Consider the following 15,154-nt stretch of genomic DNA (forward strand, 5'->3'; position numbering starts at 1 on the left):
AATTACATAATTCAATCATTGAAATGCTAACACTTAATCATAACTTGAATGTGCCCTCAAAATCTTAACTGGACCCATCCTGAGACAAACTTGACTTCCTGGCAGGCTCATCTTATTTCAAAATGGCAATCAATGTGAGGATGCTTAATAATCTGTCAAAATTGGACTGGACTTTGGCTTGAAAATATCAAAGGAAACCCTAAGGCTTAACCCTAGTCCAGACGACTCACTCATTTAATTCAAAACCCTAAAGCAGAGAGAAGAACAGGCAAAACAAAAGCAAAAAAAGAGGGGGTCCCCATTTTAATGGGGCGATGTGTGAAATGGTCACAACAGGTATGTATATGTATATGTATATGTATGTATGTATGTATGTATGTATGTATGTATATATACATTAAAAATTTAAAAATATAAAATAAAATTAGTCTCATAATTGCTGATGAATGAAATATTTAAATGCCTCATAATTTGCAAGAAAGAAAATACTCATAAATTCACATTATGATAATTCAATGATTTGTTAAATATCAATACAAATTGAAAATTACAATTGATATTCAATAATCTTCATATTGCTCTTCATCGAGTGAAAAATGCCGACTATTGAATGTAGCAATCTGACTTAGTTTTCTGATTCTGATTTCTTTGGCCAGTGGTAGAGAAAATTGGTATTATATGTTTGTTTATGTGGTTTTATGCTTTTTTTGTGTTTTTGCAATATATATGCCTTGGAATTTAGACAATGCAATTAAATAACAATGATAACACATAAACTAATGACTGAAAATAAATTTCAGATTGACCGATTTTCTAACAGCAATTAACAAATGCCAACAAATAGTGGAATTCAATAGAGATATGCCAAAATTGGCCTACTAGGGGTCCAACGCCTTGCCTGGAGGGCTGCTTTATTAGCTTAAATGAGTCCAGATGCTGCTACAGGAGCTACCAATGTGTCCTAACTGTTCCAATGAGTTTTATTCTTCTAAATAATAATTACCAAAAACAAATCTAACGCAAATAGACCAAACTGCTGCTGATTCCCTCAAGCCCCCAGGAGACTTCACTGAAAATGGTCAATTTTCCACACTGATTTGCTCATATCTCTCTCCAAGGACTTTATATGCCTGAATGAATGATTCTAATCTTTATTCCTAATGCCGACAATGAGATTTGTACAAAAAATCCAAAGGTAAACCCTTCAATTTATTTTTAATGAATTCTAGGCAAGGAGAAGTGGTACGGCTGGCCCTGGAATGGTATGACTGGCATCTAGGAATGGATAGCTTGCTGTAGAATCCTCCAATTTGATCAGACTTTGCTGTCCAAACCCTCTTCTTGCTGTCTTAGCTGATTAATCAGACAATAGGGTCCTTCAATGATCTGAAATACTGAAAATCATGCCAAATAAGGTAGGGGCTGCGTCCAACTTGAGAGAATATGGGAGATTTCGTTCCCAAATCCTTGTCAAATCCTGCAGATCTGAATTTGCAGACTTTCTCCAACTATGATGATGAGAAAAATAATCCAAGAATACTCAATAATGAATCCAAAACCAAAATTATGCCTTCATCTCCCAAGTCGAACCCCTAAAGGCATCGAAATAAGATTCCAATGGAATCTTTCCTCTCTAGAAAGTGGCGCCAACTTAAAGAGGAGTCTTCTTCATGAAATTTGAACCATCTTTTGAGTTATTACTTGCCTAGGGAAAGGGTCATGTAACTTTTTAAATCAAGAAAGTTATTAAATCTTATAGTAACTTATAAGTTACTTTTATTAACTTTTCCTAAATTTAGAAAAAGTAACTTTATAACATAAAATTATAAAGTATTGTTATTAAGGCCCACCAAAGCAACATTTGTCTAAGTATAGGTCCCCTTAGGCTAATCCATCATCTCCCGACACTGAACTTCACTTGTGGAGATGGGTGACAGGTGAATTTAAGCATCTGGATGGCAACTAGAGAAGCGGGGACATTACATCGAGAGCATCAAAGTCAACTTTTTAGTTCAATTTCATTTGAACCACAATTAGTTGCAATGCCACTCTCACTAGCTATGTCATTTGTAGAAGCTACTTCATCTATAGAGACTTTGGCAAGTTGTGCAACTATATGTTTAAGTCACCATACGTAGGATTTAGGATTTTGCTCAGTTGAAGAACTTAACCTATTGAATTTGCATGGTACATTTATAATTATAAATTTATAATATATAGCTGTGATTGAAGAATGTGGAAGTTAAACAATATAAAGGTGCATACATGAGAGAGAATTTTTATTGCAAGAGGTTACAAGATAATAGAGCCTTGGCCATGTAGGTACCACCTATTGATGTATGTTTTTGTGACACCAACACAAAATAAAATACCAAGTATTCTATCCCCTCTTGAACAAGGAAACCTCAAATGCTAACACAATGTGATCAATTAAGGCAACTCCAAGGTTTACAATTCGACTTTGCAATGGATAGACTCAGTGAATGATCTGATTTTTTTGTTTACACAAAGGCACTTATTCTTTTCATTGAACTTCAAATAAAAGACAAAAAGGGATAAGGGTTAGGGAATCTAATCTAAGAACCTAAGGGCAATGAAGATAATGGATAGTGCTTAGATAGATAAGTTCCTTATGGAACTACTTTCTACTTAACGAAAGATGCTCGCAATGCCATAGAAAGAATGTATACTCCCTAGTAAAAGATTTTCATATTGCAAAAATCCATCCAAATACTCAATACTAATGCAATCCAAATAAATTTCCACAATCAAACAATTGCCAAATTGAGGTCCAGACTAACCATACACTGCAATTTGCAACCAACAAACTACATATTGTGTGAACCAAGGAATCTATCAAATATATTCGTATTTCTCCATCAAAATCAATGAACACTAACTAAATACTTGAGAAGTAGAAACCATGCAAAATGTTGAAACAACACACAAAGAGCCACCATATCTTCAATGAAAATTATGCATTAATTTTGACATAGTCTTGGCAACAATTTTTGATCTCCTCCTCCTACTACTACTTGCTCTTCCCAATGTTATTCACTATTAATCTTTACAAATAAAAATGCCAAGCCTTTTATAGACTTCTCGATTACAAATGAAGGACCTAGATTGATTCTAAATCAACGACCAAGATAATTCAAAGAAACCCTAAGTTGAGGTAGTTACAACTACCACCTTCATACATTCAATGCCATCCAATGAGAAAATTACAAGTACTTGAATGCACATCCTTTTGAGGAAAAGGACCAATGAAAATTAGCATAGCCTTAAGGCACAATTTACAAGGAGTAGATGATGACGTTTCATTCAATGCATCCACATGTCCACTTGTTCTTCTTTGGATGAGTCAGGTTCGATGAATCTGGACGTGCTGACCTTGATTTGTTTGATTGGTTGGTGATGATTAGATGCCACATCAGCTTGCATATCTTGTAAACTTTCTTCACCTTGCATTTCTAGCAATATCTCTTGATACTCAACATCATCTAGCTTTTGATTGATTGTGATCGTTCATATTCCCAAATTGCATCAACTTGATCATTATTCTCTATATATCCTTCGGATGAGTTTCTAACTTTGATCAACTCTTTTGAAACTATCTTCCCTGCATCTTTGAGCGAATCTCTTGACTTTATATCATCTTGCATTTCAAGTTGCTCCATCTGTTTCTTTGTGTTGGTGAGTCTTTCATGTTGTAATGACTTTCCTTGTCATTTTCTTGATTTCCTTGATCTTGTCTTCCTTCACCTTGTTGAGTCCTTTCATCCACCTCCTTGCATTAATTCTTGCAATCGTTCTTGAAAAGAAAAATAGAATACCTTAAATCATGAAAATGGATGAAACCCATATGTTAATGAAATGCAAGACTATTATGATAATAAAATGAGAGTTCAAAACCTTGCATGGTTAATTTATATTGAAGAATTCTAAAAGATATTGCATGAAATCCTTCTTCAAGGGGTAGTGAAACAAATTGCACCTTAAAATAACATCAATATTTCACAAAATTTGCTTCATAAACCCTAGAAATAACACTTCAAATCTAGAAAATGCTTAGATCACTGATGAAAATCACTCAAATCAGGAAACAAATGACTGGTTTTTCCTCTAAGATGTTTCCCCTTTTTGCTATTGAGGTTGCTTCCTCTCCTCTTATTCCGATTCTTCATAACATCAAGCACTTTCTCCTTTGTATTCTTGTCTTTGAAATCTAATTATCTTGTTCAGATCTATTTGTTGTTACTCACTTGTCTTCTCTGTTAGTAATTTGTTTCTGCTCTGCTTCTTTTACTCTACTTTGAATGCATTTGAATTGCAATGTGAAATGACTTGTATGATCTTCCTTTATATGTTTCTCATGAAACTCCTCACACTTGACAAGGGGTCGGCCTTATGTTTGTATTTTACTCCATCCCACTTCACATGCCTTTGAAGGAACATTATCTAGGTCGGCCTCATTTTTTAACACATTTAGAGTCAATTTCCGAAGCCGACCTTGACTTGTTTATACATTTATTTCCAAGCAAGATTGATCTATATATATATATATATAAGCATTGGCTTTCGGGGATTTTAAGGAACTTATGCAGTGAATTTTTTGGGGATTTAAAGGACTCATGCATTGCTAGGCGGGGAATTTTTCAGGGTTTTCAAGTTTCATGTCTAATTTTTTTTTGGGATTTTGCCTATGCATGTATTGATGACTGGAATTGCAAGGTTTGCATGCACTGAATTTTTCATGGATTTCACCTCTTCATGCATAATTCTGATCAGGGTTTTAGAGCATTCATGTACTTGACAAAATGCAATGTGGAGATAAGACTTATTCTTGAATTTTCAAGTGGATTTCCACCTTATTGTATTGTAATGCAGACTTGGACGGTGATCTAACAATTTCAAGCAGATTTTGGAAGCAACTTTGCAATTTGTAGCAGAATCTATATGTTGCCTTGCGATTTTGAACTCTCCCTTGCACTTTTCCAGCGGAAATCTCATGTAGTTATGCATTCATTAGCGATATTTTCACCTGTTGGTGCACTTTTCAAACACAATTCAATTCTTAACCTTGCATTTTCTAGTGAACATCAAAGCTGACTTTGCATTTTTGATCTAAACCATAAGTGTTTGCAATTTTTTTGGGTGAAGATTGCATGGTAAGCAACAATTCCAAGTGGGCTTTGCCTTAGGTCCAACAATTTGAAGCGGAGATACTCAACTCTTTAATTCCTTGGCAAGATTTGAGGATTTACTTAACAATATAATGCAGAGTTTGATTGGATGCATGCAATTACAAGCGGAATTGCAAGCGATCTTACAATTTCAATTAGCACTTTACAAAATCAAAATTTCACAACTTCAAACCCCTCTAAAGGCCAAGAGTCTAAAATTATTGCCAAGCTAAGGAAAACTAAGCAAACACATACACAAAACCAAGCAAGGAAACAACAAAAAGAGGGGTCCCCATTTGCAATGGGTCGTCGTGTGTTTACAAGGCAACACCACCATTCATGAGTATTTTTTTTTTACTCGTCTTGAAAAGTGTAAACATCATGATTGTTTGAAGATATGAATCGGCCAAACTCACTATAGACAACACTTAGAATATCTACGTCTGAGAATATTTTTTGAAAGTAGTCTTGTAGCTAGAAGCAACCTCTTCATCCCTAGATGGTGCTGCACTCCTTGGCAAATGACATATCTTTGAGCTATAACATTTTGGAGACAAAGCAAATGCTAGGAGATGTAAGGACATGTTAATCTTGCTCCAATGATCGATAGTGATCTTTTGCACCCTTTTGAAAAAAGATCTTGTGTGGCAATTCTCTTTGGATTTTGTTTGAAGAAAGAAGGTATTCTCTTCTTGGAAAGATGGTGGCGTGAAAGGATGTGGGCCAGTCGATTGTGATAAGCCACTAGGAGGTTTTTGCAATCTTTTATTAGAAAGAGGATTTTCTCTTTCCTTTGATCTATTACTTACCATGTTGGCATCCTCTTGTTCTTTAATATACCCATTACTTGTTGCTTTGGCAAACCTTTTTTCTATTCAGCCTTTGACAAATTCTTATTTCCAAGCCAGAAATAGCTTACACATGAGCTTTTCACTTGATTGTACAAGCTTTTCTCTGTATTCCTTGGGCACTTTGTAGCTTTATCTTCTATTGAAACATAGCATAAAGTAATTATAAATGGCAATAGTGAAGCAATATGGTCACATCAAGTTTTGAGTAATTTGCAACTACCTCAGATTATCTTGATTTTATTTTTTTTGACAATCAAGGAGTCTTGAAGTTAGTGAAGAACCAAATTTATCACACTAATACCAAGCACATTGAAGTTCATCAACACTACCTTTGACAATTAGTTGACATTGATGACTAAAACCCCTTGGTTCTTCTTTTTGGTCAAAATTGGGAGAACATTTCTTTGGTTTGGTTATGGGGGAACGTTATATATGATATTAATGCTAGACATAAATTTAGAGTATACTTTGTAGACAGGTACTTATTGCTTATGTTAATGATGTAATAATGCTACATTAGTTATGTCGAAAAGGTACCTTACAAAATTAGTTCTAGCAACCAATTTAAATTCCTTGTGCAATACCAAATACAAATTAAATACAAGCATCTAGACATTGAAGTGTGTACCATCAAATTTTCCGAAACTTTGTGCATTCATTCTTCAAACAAAGATAAAGTTGTAAGGGAAAGGATGTTCCGTCGTTTGGAGTTGTTGCTAAGACTAAACATGAATATAATGTTGCAACTTTGCACTCTAATTTGTTGTGTAAGTTACACTTGCAAATGCATTTGCAAACAATTTCTTCTTATAGATTTTCTACTTATTATCTAATTTATGTTTTCATCTATTTTGCTTGCTAGGTTGCGAGATTGGAATACAACAAATAAAATTGTGAAAGAGATGGAACCTTCATTAGAAAAATTATCAATTGGATTTTTGAATCATCTTCTACGGACTCTTGGGAAATGTGGAAAAGTGGAAGAAATGATGAAGGTAATTTGTTATTTTGACAACGGTACATATATATAATTGAATGTTCTTTTTTAATTGTGCATAGCGTATACATTTATTGTTCCTTTTAAATAAAGAAACTTAATGAAGAACAAGTTTGATTTAGGATAATTTTAAGTAAAAGTTTGAGATAGTTTCTTTTTAAATATATTTTGTATTTTGAAGATTATTGGAGCAAGAATATATCCATGGTAGATCTATTTGACCCTTTCCAAAACTATTGAGATATGGTCCACAACTAATCTATAATCATAGCATTCATCATATAAACATTCATAATATTATGTAATGATAAAACAAGTAGAAAACAAGATTTGATGGTATAAGGAGTCTACCAATTAACAACATTTGAATAATAAATGATCGTTAGGGAGTTATTGCTGTCAAATTAGACAATATGAAGTCCTAGACCCAAGATGATTTTATGTTATATAGGTATCCTTATACATGAATTTGTAGATCTAGGATGATTTTATGTTATGTGATATACATTTGAATTGTTGCCATCATTATCAAATCCATCACTTTTGTCTAGACATAGTCCCCTCTACCTTGCCATGCAATCCAAAAGCTTTAACACTCCCTTGCCATGTTTGCTTACTTTCATGTTTTTAATATTTAATATATTAAATTTAAACAATAAAGTCAACCCTAAACCTAAATTATTTTTAGTTCAGGGCTGGGGTGAGGGGTTTTGAATATTGAATTTTAATGTTTTGGTAACCCTAAATTAATTTTTTGGCGTAGAGTTAAGGTTGCTTTTTTTCATATGTGCTAAACCTAATCCATTAGGGTTATCATGTTTTAAATTTTTTACTATTTACTAACCCTAACCCTAAACCCTAATTTTTAGGATTGACTATTATGGTTAGGGGTTTGGATCTTTAATATGTATTAACCCTAACCCTAAACACTAACTATTGTTTGGTTTAGGGATTTGAAAAAGAATTTTGATATTTACTACTCTCTAAGACTAATCCTAAACCCTATTATTTTGGTTGTCTTAGGTAATTAATTTTTTTAATTTTTTAATTAATTCTTAAGATAATTTTTTCGAAACCATAATTTGTCTATGGTTAGGGTTATATTTTTTTAAGGTAAACCTACAAGCTAATCTTTTTCTTATTTTGTAGACTTAAGGTGATCATGCTACAAGAAAAAGGATTTTGCATGGATCTAGGATAAAGTTATCCCTGATTCGAACAAAGTCATGCAACTTTTGTGGCCTTGGCTGCAAAAACTGTAATGTCCCCAACTTGGTTCAAGACAGTTTAACCGTAATTAATTGATTTCCAATATATTTATAACTTAACTAAATCGATTAAGAGACAAAACTATCTTAACATGAATCCAACCTAGGATGTTCTACCTTTTCTTTAGTCCCTCAAGTACTAGCTATTTCACCATACTAAATAATTAATCCTAATTTTGATTTATAAATCATTTACGCATTTATTAAATTTTAATTAATAAATACTTATTATTATCAATCAATTAATAAATACTTTGCTTTGGTGATTTAATGAATATTTATTAATTTACTAATTAATAACTACTTTTTATTATATTAATAATAATTATAATTATTTTATTAATATTTATTATTATCCATCTTTATGTTATCCCTCATTGATCATTCTAATTTTATAGATACATAAATAAGTAAATATAGTAATGTGGCAGACAGATCTGACACATGACAGATCTGGTCTGCCATTCTTATGTTCTATACATTGGCTTTACATATGTTTCACTCTTATTCTAGTATTATGTAATTTGCCTATCTGGAAATTTCCTTTATAAGTCTGCTGAAGGTCAGTCTAAAAGAATAATTTCTGAGTTATATTACCACATAATATCATTACACTATATAATAATTATTATTACAGCTTTATTATCGTTATTATTAAAACTATATTATTATTATTAAGTTTATTAAATCCTACATAAGGATGATATCGGGCTCCCATATATTATGCATATATATTAAGCACATTCCCGTGCATACCACAAGGAACAAAGATGTCACTGCCTGTCACTTAATGACAGTTCTGATCCGATCTGATCCATGGTGATCTCTACACTATTAATTCTTGAAGTATATGCAGCCGGTTCTGGACACTAGGTCAAATGGTCAAGTTGGGCAATCTGAATAGCATATAATAAAGATATCCCCCCTTGAAGTGATTTCGAATGGCTTCTTATATGTTGCAATTTTGAATTACAAGATGTGTCCCTCCGTCAAGTCTCTTCCTCATACTAATCGCACCTTGTGAGAATTCTTTAAAATTTCTACTCTAGACTAATGATAATTATTAATTCCTTATTGAGTTGATAGATTCGGTAACCATTGTCACTAACAACATAAATGCTATCTATTCCTTCGACGCCCACTATGCTCATCCCTTCTGGTCTCTTCATATCATAACGGTAGACTTAAGGATGATTACGGGTAATTGTCTATGTTCTCAAACGCCTCCCTCCACGATAATTGACGTCACACGTCTCCAGATGACGGATTTCCATCATTCCTACGTAGCTCTTCTTGGTGCCAATACGATTCTTGGCAATACTCGATATTCATCGATGTTTGTTCCTCTCGTGCTAATTCCGTTGTGTAGGCATCTTGCGGAAGTAATTTTCTTCATGGATTATTAACCTGCCATTTTCTCAGTCATGAATACGTTTGCTCCCTATGTATCGTATTTCATCTTCCATGATGCATTCTCGACCATATTCGAGTTGCCAACACTGACCATGATCCTACAGCGTTGGCACATCATGACCAAACCTCCGCCTTCGCCTTTGTCTTCGACAGGGCTCAGGCGGTGATGTAATATGATCCGATTTAGTTATGTGGAGAGGATGTATTGATGGTTCCTCAATAAGTAACATATCTTTAAATATTATTTTGGTTGTAATATTGGTAATTTGATATTATTTTGCAATAATATAGTATTGTAAAATAAGAAATTAATATTAATATTTAATGAATAAATTATATACTTAATCTTTGTTTATTAATATACTTAATATTTATGAAGTGAAGAGTCATATGGTCCTAGATACGTCTCCTCCTTATCCTTAACGATTATCTTAATGACTCCATTGCATAACAATTATTCCCCCGCATTATTTAATGCACCCTTCTATATATATGGTAATTGCTGATCTGTGTAAATGGATTACTATTAACATCCATAATTAATTACATAATAAATGATAATTTATTATTATGATGAAGAATCACAAAAACTAGTATTAATTACATCACCAGGATGTGGGGTTATGACAACCCTCTCACTTAGAGGAAAATCGTAAAGTCTCATAAATGAGACGATTTTCCGATATTATTAAATGTTAATTAATAAATGTTTTAATTATCGTATTTATTTAATCACAATAATCCAATGTCCAAAGAGGGGTTATGACAAAAACTTAGTCCAAAGCAACACAATCCGTTAGAGATTCCATACAACAACAATGAATCATCTCCAACCAAATGAACTCCCTCTGAAAGATATGCTTGCCATAGGAGTCACAGACCAACACTTTTAATATTGCAGTGTCCAACAAATAAAACCACAACCTCTAAACTAACAGTGGCTAGCAATGAATTTCTTCATTAATCAACCGCCTTAGCTTCCTCTCATGCCTTTCCCAAACTTGAATAAATCTCACCCCTTGATAAGAAACAACGGTTAGCAAATATACCAATAATGATTGAATAATCAAATTGCCTGAAAGAAATCTCATGACCTGCTTGGATTCACTCGCTCTCAATATTCAGCGATTGCACAGATTTCATCTATGACCAAGTACAAATATGAAGCGACTATTCAACCAAGGAAACCCAACACAATTATAAATTTCAAGGTTACCAAGAGGGGTACTTGGAGATTGGTACCAGTATTGGTGCGACTAATTTTCAAAACTAGAAGACGGGGGTACTTGGAGATGCCATTTTTTTAATATAATTTAATAATTTCTAGAAAATATCATGACATAGAACTTTAAAAAAAAGAATATTGGTAAAGTTTAACTTTAAGATTGAACAAAAATTGAAATTAAAATTGCTTATACTGTTGGTAACATAGCCAGTCTAAAAGTTTCAACGAAAATAAGGTAATATGGTGTTGAGCACACTAAATATTGTTAGCTAAATAATAATGGGAATTTCTCTTTAGACCATTACAACTACAGGAAATTAGTCATACAATTGTTTATGTCCCTCTCAAAAAGTCTACGCTACCAGTAGATATGATCACTATAACTTTGCATGGATTTTTGTCTTGTTGTGACACAGTTTTCTTATTGGTTCTTTCCCTACAACTTTACTTTGCTGCAGGTTTATTTTATTTATTTGTCTGCCTTTTTTGCCTTTTACCACGTTTTGCCCTAAGTTTTCTAGCAAGTAATGTCAATTTTTGGTTGGGAGACTTTAGTGACGGTAGCCAAAAGCACCCTTTACATTGGGAAGTTCCCAAAGACGCATCTCCATCTCTGGAACTTGTCTCAGGGGGTAGGAGACGGGTCTCCCAATAACCATAATAATAATATTCAAAATTTAATCTGTCTCTTTTAGACCACGTTGGCATAAGACAGACCCATATACTACCAAAACTTAAAATTGATCCTCTTCTAGCTTGGATTTTGCTTGATACTATTCCATTCTGTTTTGTCTTTAGCACAAGAAAGCTTCACATAACAATCCACGATTTTGTCCTTTTTTTCCCTTTTTGTCTTTATTTGCATTCACAAGGTCATATGCCAAAGAACAATAAAGGACTAATCTTCAAACCCCTTTATAATCTTCTTCATTCAAGCACACACCCATACAACACAAACTTCCTTCAAAATTGAATCTTTCAAACCTGGCAAACTGAGCAAATGAACTTCTTTGAATGCACTATGAAATACTTGATTGATATCTCCAACAACACCAGCCAGAGTAGATCTTTCACTATTGTAGCTAGTCTTCTTCAAGAGGGATTTCGTCCTCAAGAAAGATGAGTTGAACCAACTCCAGAAACCACGCAAGGTTTTCTTCTCTTTTGAGAGAATATCAGAATTAATAAACTTAGTATATGGGAATGATCTTTGAAATGCCTTTTAATAAGCTCCTCCAAGACCAACACCCTAATTAGGGTTTTGCACTTGAAATTTAATTTTAAATTCACTTTATGTCTCCCTAAGTTGGTGCCCACCTCTAGAAAGTACTTTATTTGATTACTTAAAACCTTAGGCACCAAAATAAAGTTATTTATAAATTTAAGCAATTTAAGCAATTATGTCACCAAGATATCATCAATTTAAGCAATCACCGACTATCCAAAAATAGAAGTATTGTCAATCGACCAAGTCGATGATCAACACTTACTATAAATAGTAAGTACACACAATTTGTTCAAAAACGAAAATGTCAGACTACTCCAATAAATTCTTTGAGCTCACTAGTGACATTGAAATACTTGTCTAAATTGGCTGACACAAACCCTGAAAGTCAGCACTAGCTACACTACGAGAAACGTTGAGAAAAGGGGACATAACACGTGTGTAGTCGGCATAAAATGCCTATTGTTATATTTGATAATATATGTTCTGCCAATGTATTAATTATTTGTGTTAAGTAGGTTGTCAGTCTTGGGTAGTTAATGTGTCAGTTGGTTGACGGTTGTGTACCTCTCGGCAACTGAGCAACCATCGAGGCCTTTAAATATGTTGTGTACCATCAAGGAAGGTAGTATGGTTCAGTCAAATCTATTGTAATCCTTGGTCGGCCATCTCTGGTCTTCTTCTCTGTAATAATTGCATGTGCGAATAGTGATATTTTATTAATGCCGTGTTTGGTATGCATTGTCATGTACATTATTATTTCCTGTTTTTAATTTATTAGTTGTAGCGGTGTTGATGTTTATTTTGTACACGACCAAACACAGAATAAAATACCTAAAGGTACCTTATCCTCTCTTGAATAAAGCTCCCGAATGTTGAAGATATCGCAGAAGGATCAATCGGAGAAGCTTCAAGGTTCCTGTTATGTAGGATCTCTACTCGTGGATAAGCTCTTTGTGGTATGATGTGATTTTTGCTGGAATCACAAGGGGACTTACACTTGATGACCTAAACGTCTGATTTGCTGGAATCATAGGATTTCACTAGCCTAGATTTTTTGAAAAAAGGGAAAAAAGGATGAGGGCGAGGGAAGGATCTAATTCTGACACTAAGAATGTAGGAACAATGAATGACCTTTGATGAAATTCTAACTAAGTCTTGTCTTGACATCCTAGGACCATCTCCCAAGGTTAGTGCGATCTTCGGAGGAAAGCTTTATGATGTTTAGATCATCGCTACAGGCATAGACACCATCAGGCTGATGCATATCAATGAAGAAGCGACAATTGAAGTTAAGCTTAAGCTGAATGATTCCAGTTGACTACACAAGGCAAGTCTGCAATCAACAAACTGCTAGTAGTATGAATATACAAATTTCACCATCAATCAAACACATTTCTTCCACTCATCTAATAACATGAAATCAAATCTGAGAAGTATAAAGACCATGCAAATTGTTGAATCGACCCATAGATTTCACCATTTCTTCAATGAAGTTTTACAAGTCTTTTACAACAACATCTTGGCAACAATCTTTGCCTTCTCTTGCTATTCTACTCTAATTGCTATTCTATCAACTGACTATTCACGTACTATCAACTATTGACTCACTATTAGCCTTTACAAATGAGGAGCCAGGGCTTATATAGTGCCCTCAATACAATTCGATGGCTCAGATCAATTTGAGATCAATGACCAAGATTTTACAATGAAACCCTAATTAGGGTTTGTTACAACAAACTTAATTCTGACCAATGAAATAATTGCATTATTTGGACACATGTCTTCTCTGGAATATTCGACCAATGGATAGCCAGGGTAGTGTTGACGTGTATTTTATACACAATCATACACAGAATAAAATACCCAAAGGCATCTTATCCTCTCTTGAATAAAGTCGCTAACTGCTGAAGATTTCGCAAGAAGGATCAGTTAGGATGACTCCAATGTTCTTGTAAGTAGGGTCTCTACGTGTGGATAAGCATCAGTGGTCGTTGTGATTTGCTGTGTCCTCAAGGGGCCTTACGTTACCGAAGATTTTGCTAAACTAAAGAAGCTTTTCAAAAAAAATATCAAAAGAATAGGGTTTTGCAAGAGCTCTAATCTAGTCTAACCCTAAGAATGACTTCATGTGGACAAGACTTGGCAAGATTCTACCAACTTCAATTTTGCCATAAAATAACAACTCAATTGAAATTGATGCGATCTTCTAAGGTAACAAATGATTTTTCAATACATCAAAGATCAAAGACACTACCACGAAGGTACATATCCAAGATACAACAATGATTGAAGGTTAAGTGATTCAAGTATTCTCCAGTTGACCACGCAAGGCGTTCTTACAATCAGCAAGAGGCTAGTGGTTTGGAAAGCGAGTCCTACCAAAGATCAAGTCCAACACTTTGTCCTTCGAATTAACACACTACTTTGATCGAGAAATGATTCAAGAAAATTGAACAACCATGAAGATAACCAAGAGAATTGCAACAAAACACCATAACTTCAATATTTCATTGATTTCAAAGTCATCATGTACAACAATTGTTTAAATTCTTTCCTCAAAACTCAATCTTGCTACAAAAGTAAATTGCTTCTAAACTCTAATCTCTCTAATACATCAATAATCTAATCTTCTTCTCACATCTAATTATGAAAATGAAATGAAATGAGGGTATAAATAGCATCCTCAATTACAATGAATGGTCCAGATCGAAAAGTGGATCAATGGTCAAGATCATGACACCTAAACCCTAATTAGGGTTTTATTACAAAAGTTCTCCTTTAATTGCACAACATTAAATGCATAGCCAATTGTTAAATTTGGCACGAAAATCTAGGAGACATAGACCAATGACAATTAAGGTGCCATGTCATCTATAACAACCTCTCATCTAGAATCTTATTCCCTTTCCAATTCTCTTTTTTAGCATATGCAATGAATCTTGACACGATTCCTTCGATCTCAGCAATTGGAATCTCGGGAAGATTC

The 15,154-nt window shown here is 33.9% G+C and overlaps 1 protein-coding gene across 4 annotated transcripts in view; it reads left to right on the top strand.

The window, feature by feature from the left end:
• Positions 1-15,154, top strand: part of LOC131060739 (pentatricopeptide repeat-containing protein At2g41720) — a 349,323-nt gene that overhangs the window by 211,874 nt on the left and 122,295 nt on the right. For all 4 annotated transcript variants that reach the window (XM_057994106.2, XM_057994104.2, XM_057994103.2 and 1 more), the window contains exon 7: positions 6,900-7,032. In XM_057994106.2, the coding sequence (XP_057850089.2) occupies positions 6,900-7,032 (133 nt within the window). The remainder of the gene's footprint in view (positions 1-6,899; positions 7,033-15,154) is intronic.

Source organism: Cryptomeria japonica, chromosome 10 (assembly GCF_030272615.1).
Source record: "Cryptomeria japonica chromosome 10, Sugi_1.0, whole genome shotgun sequence".
Lineage (NCBI taxonomy): Eukaryota > Viridiplantae > Streptophyta > Pinopsida > Cupressales > Cupressaceae > Cryptomeria > Cryptomeria japonica.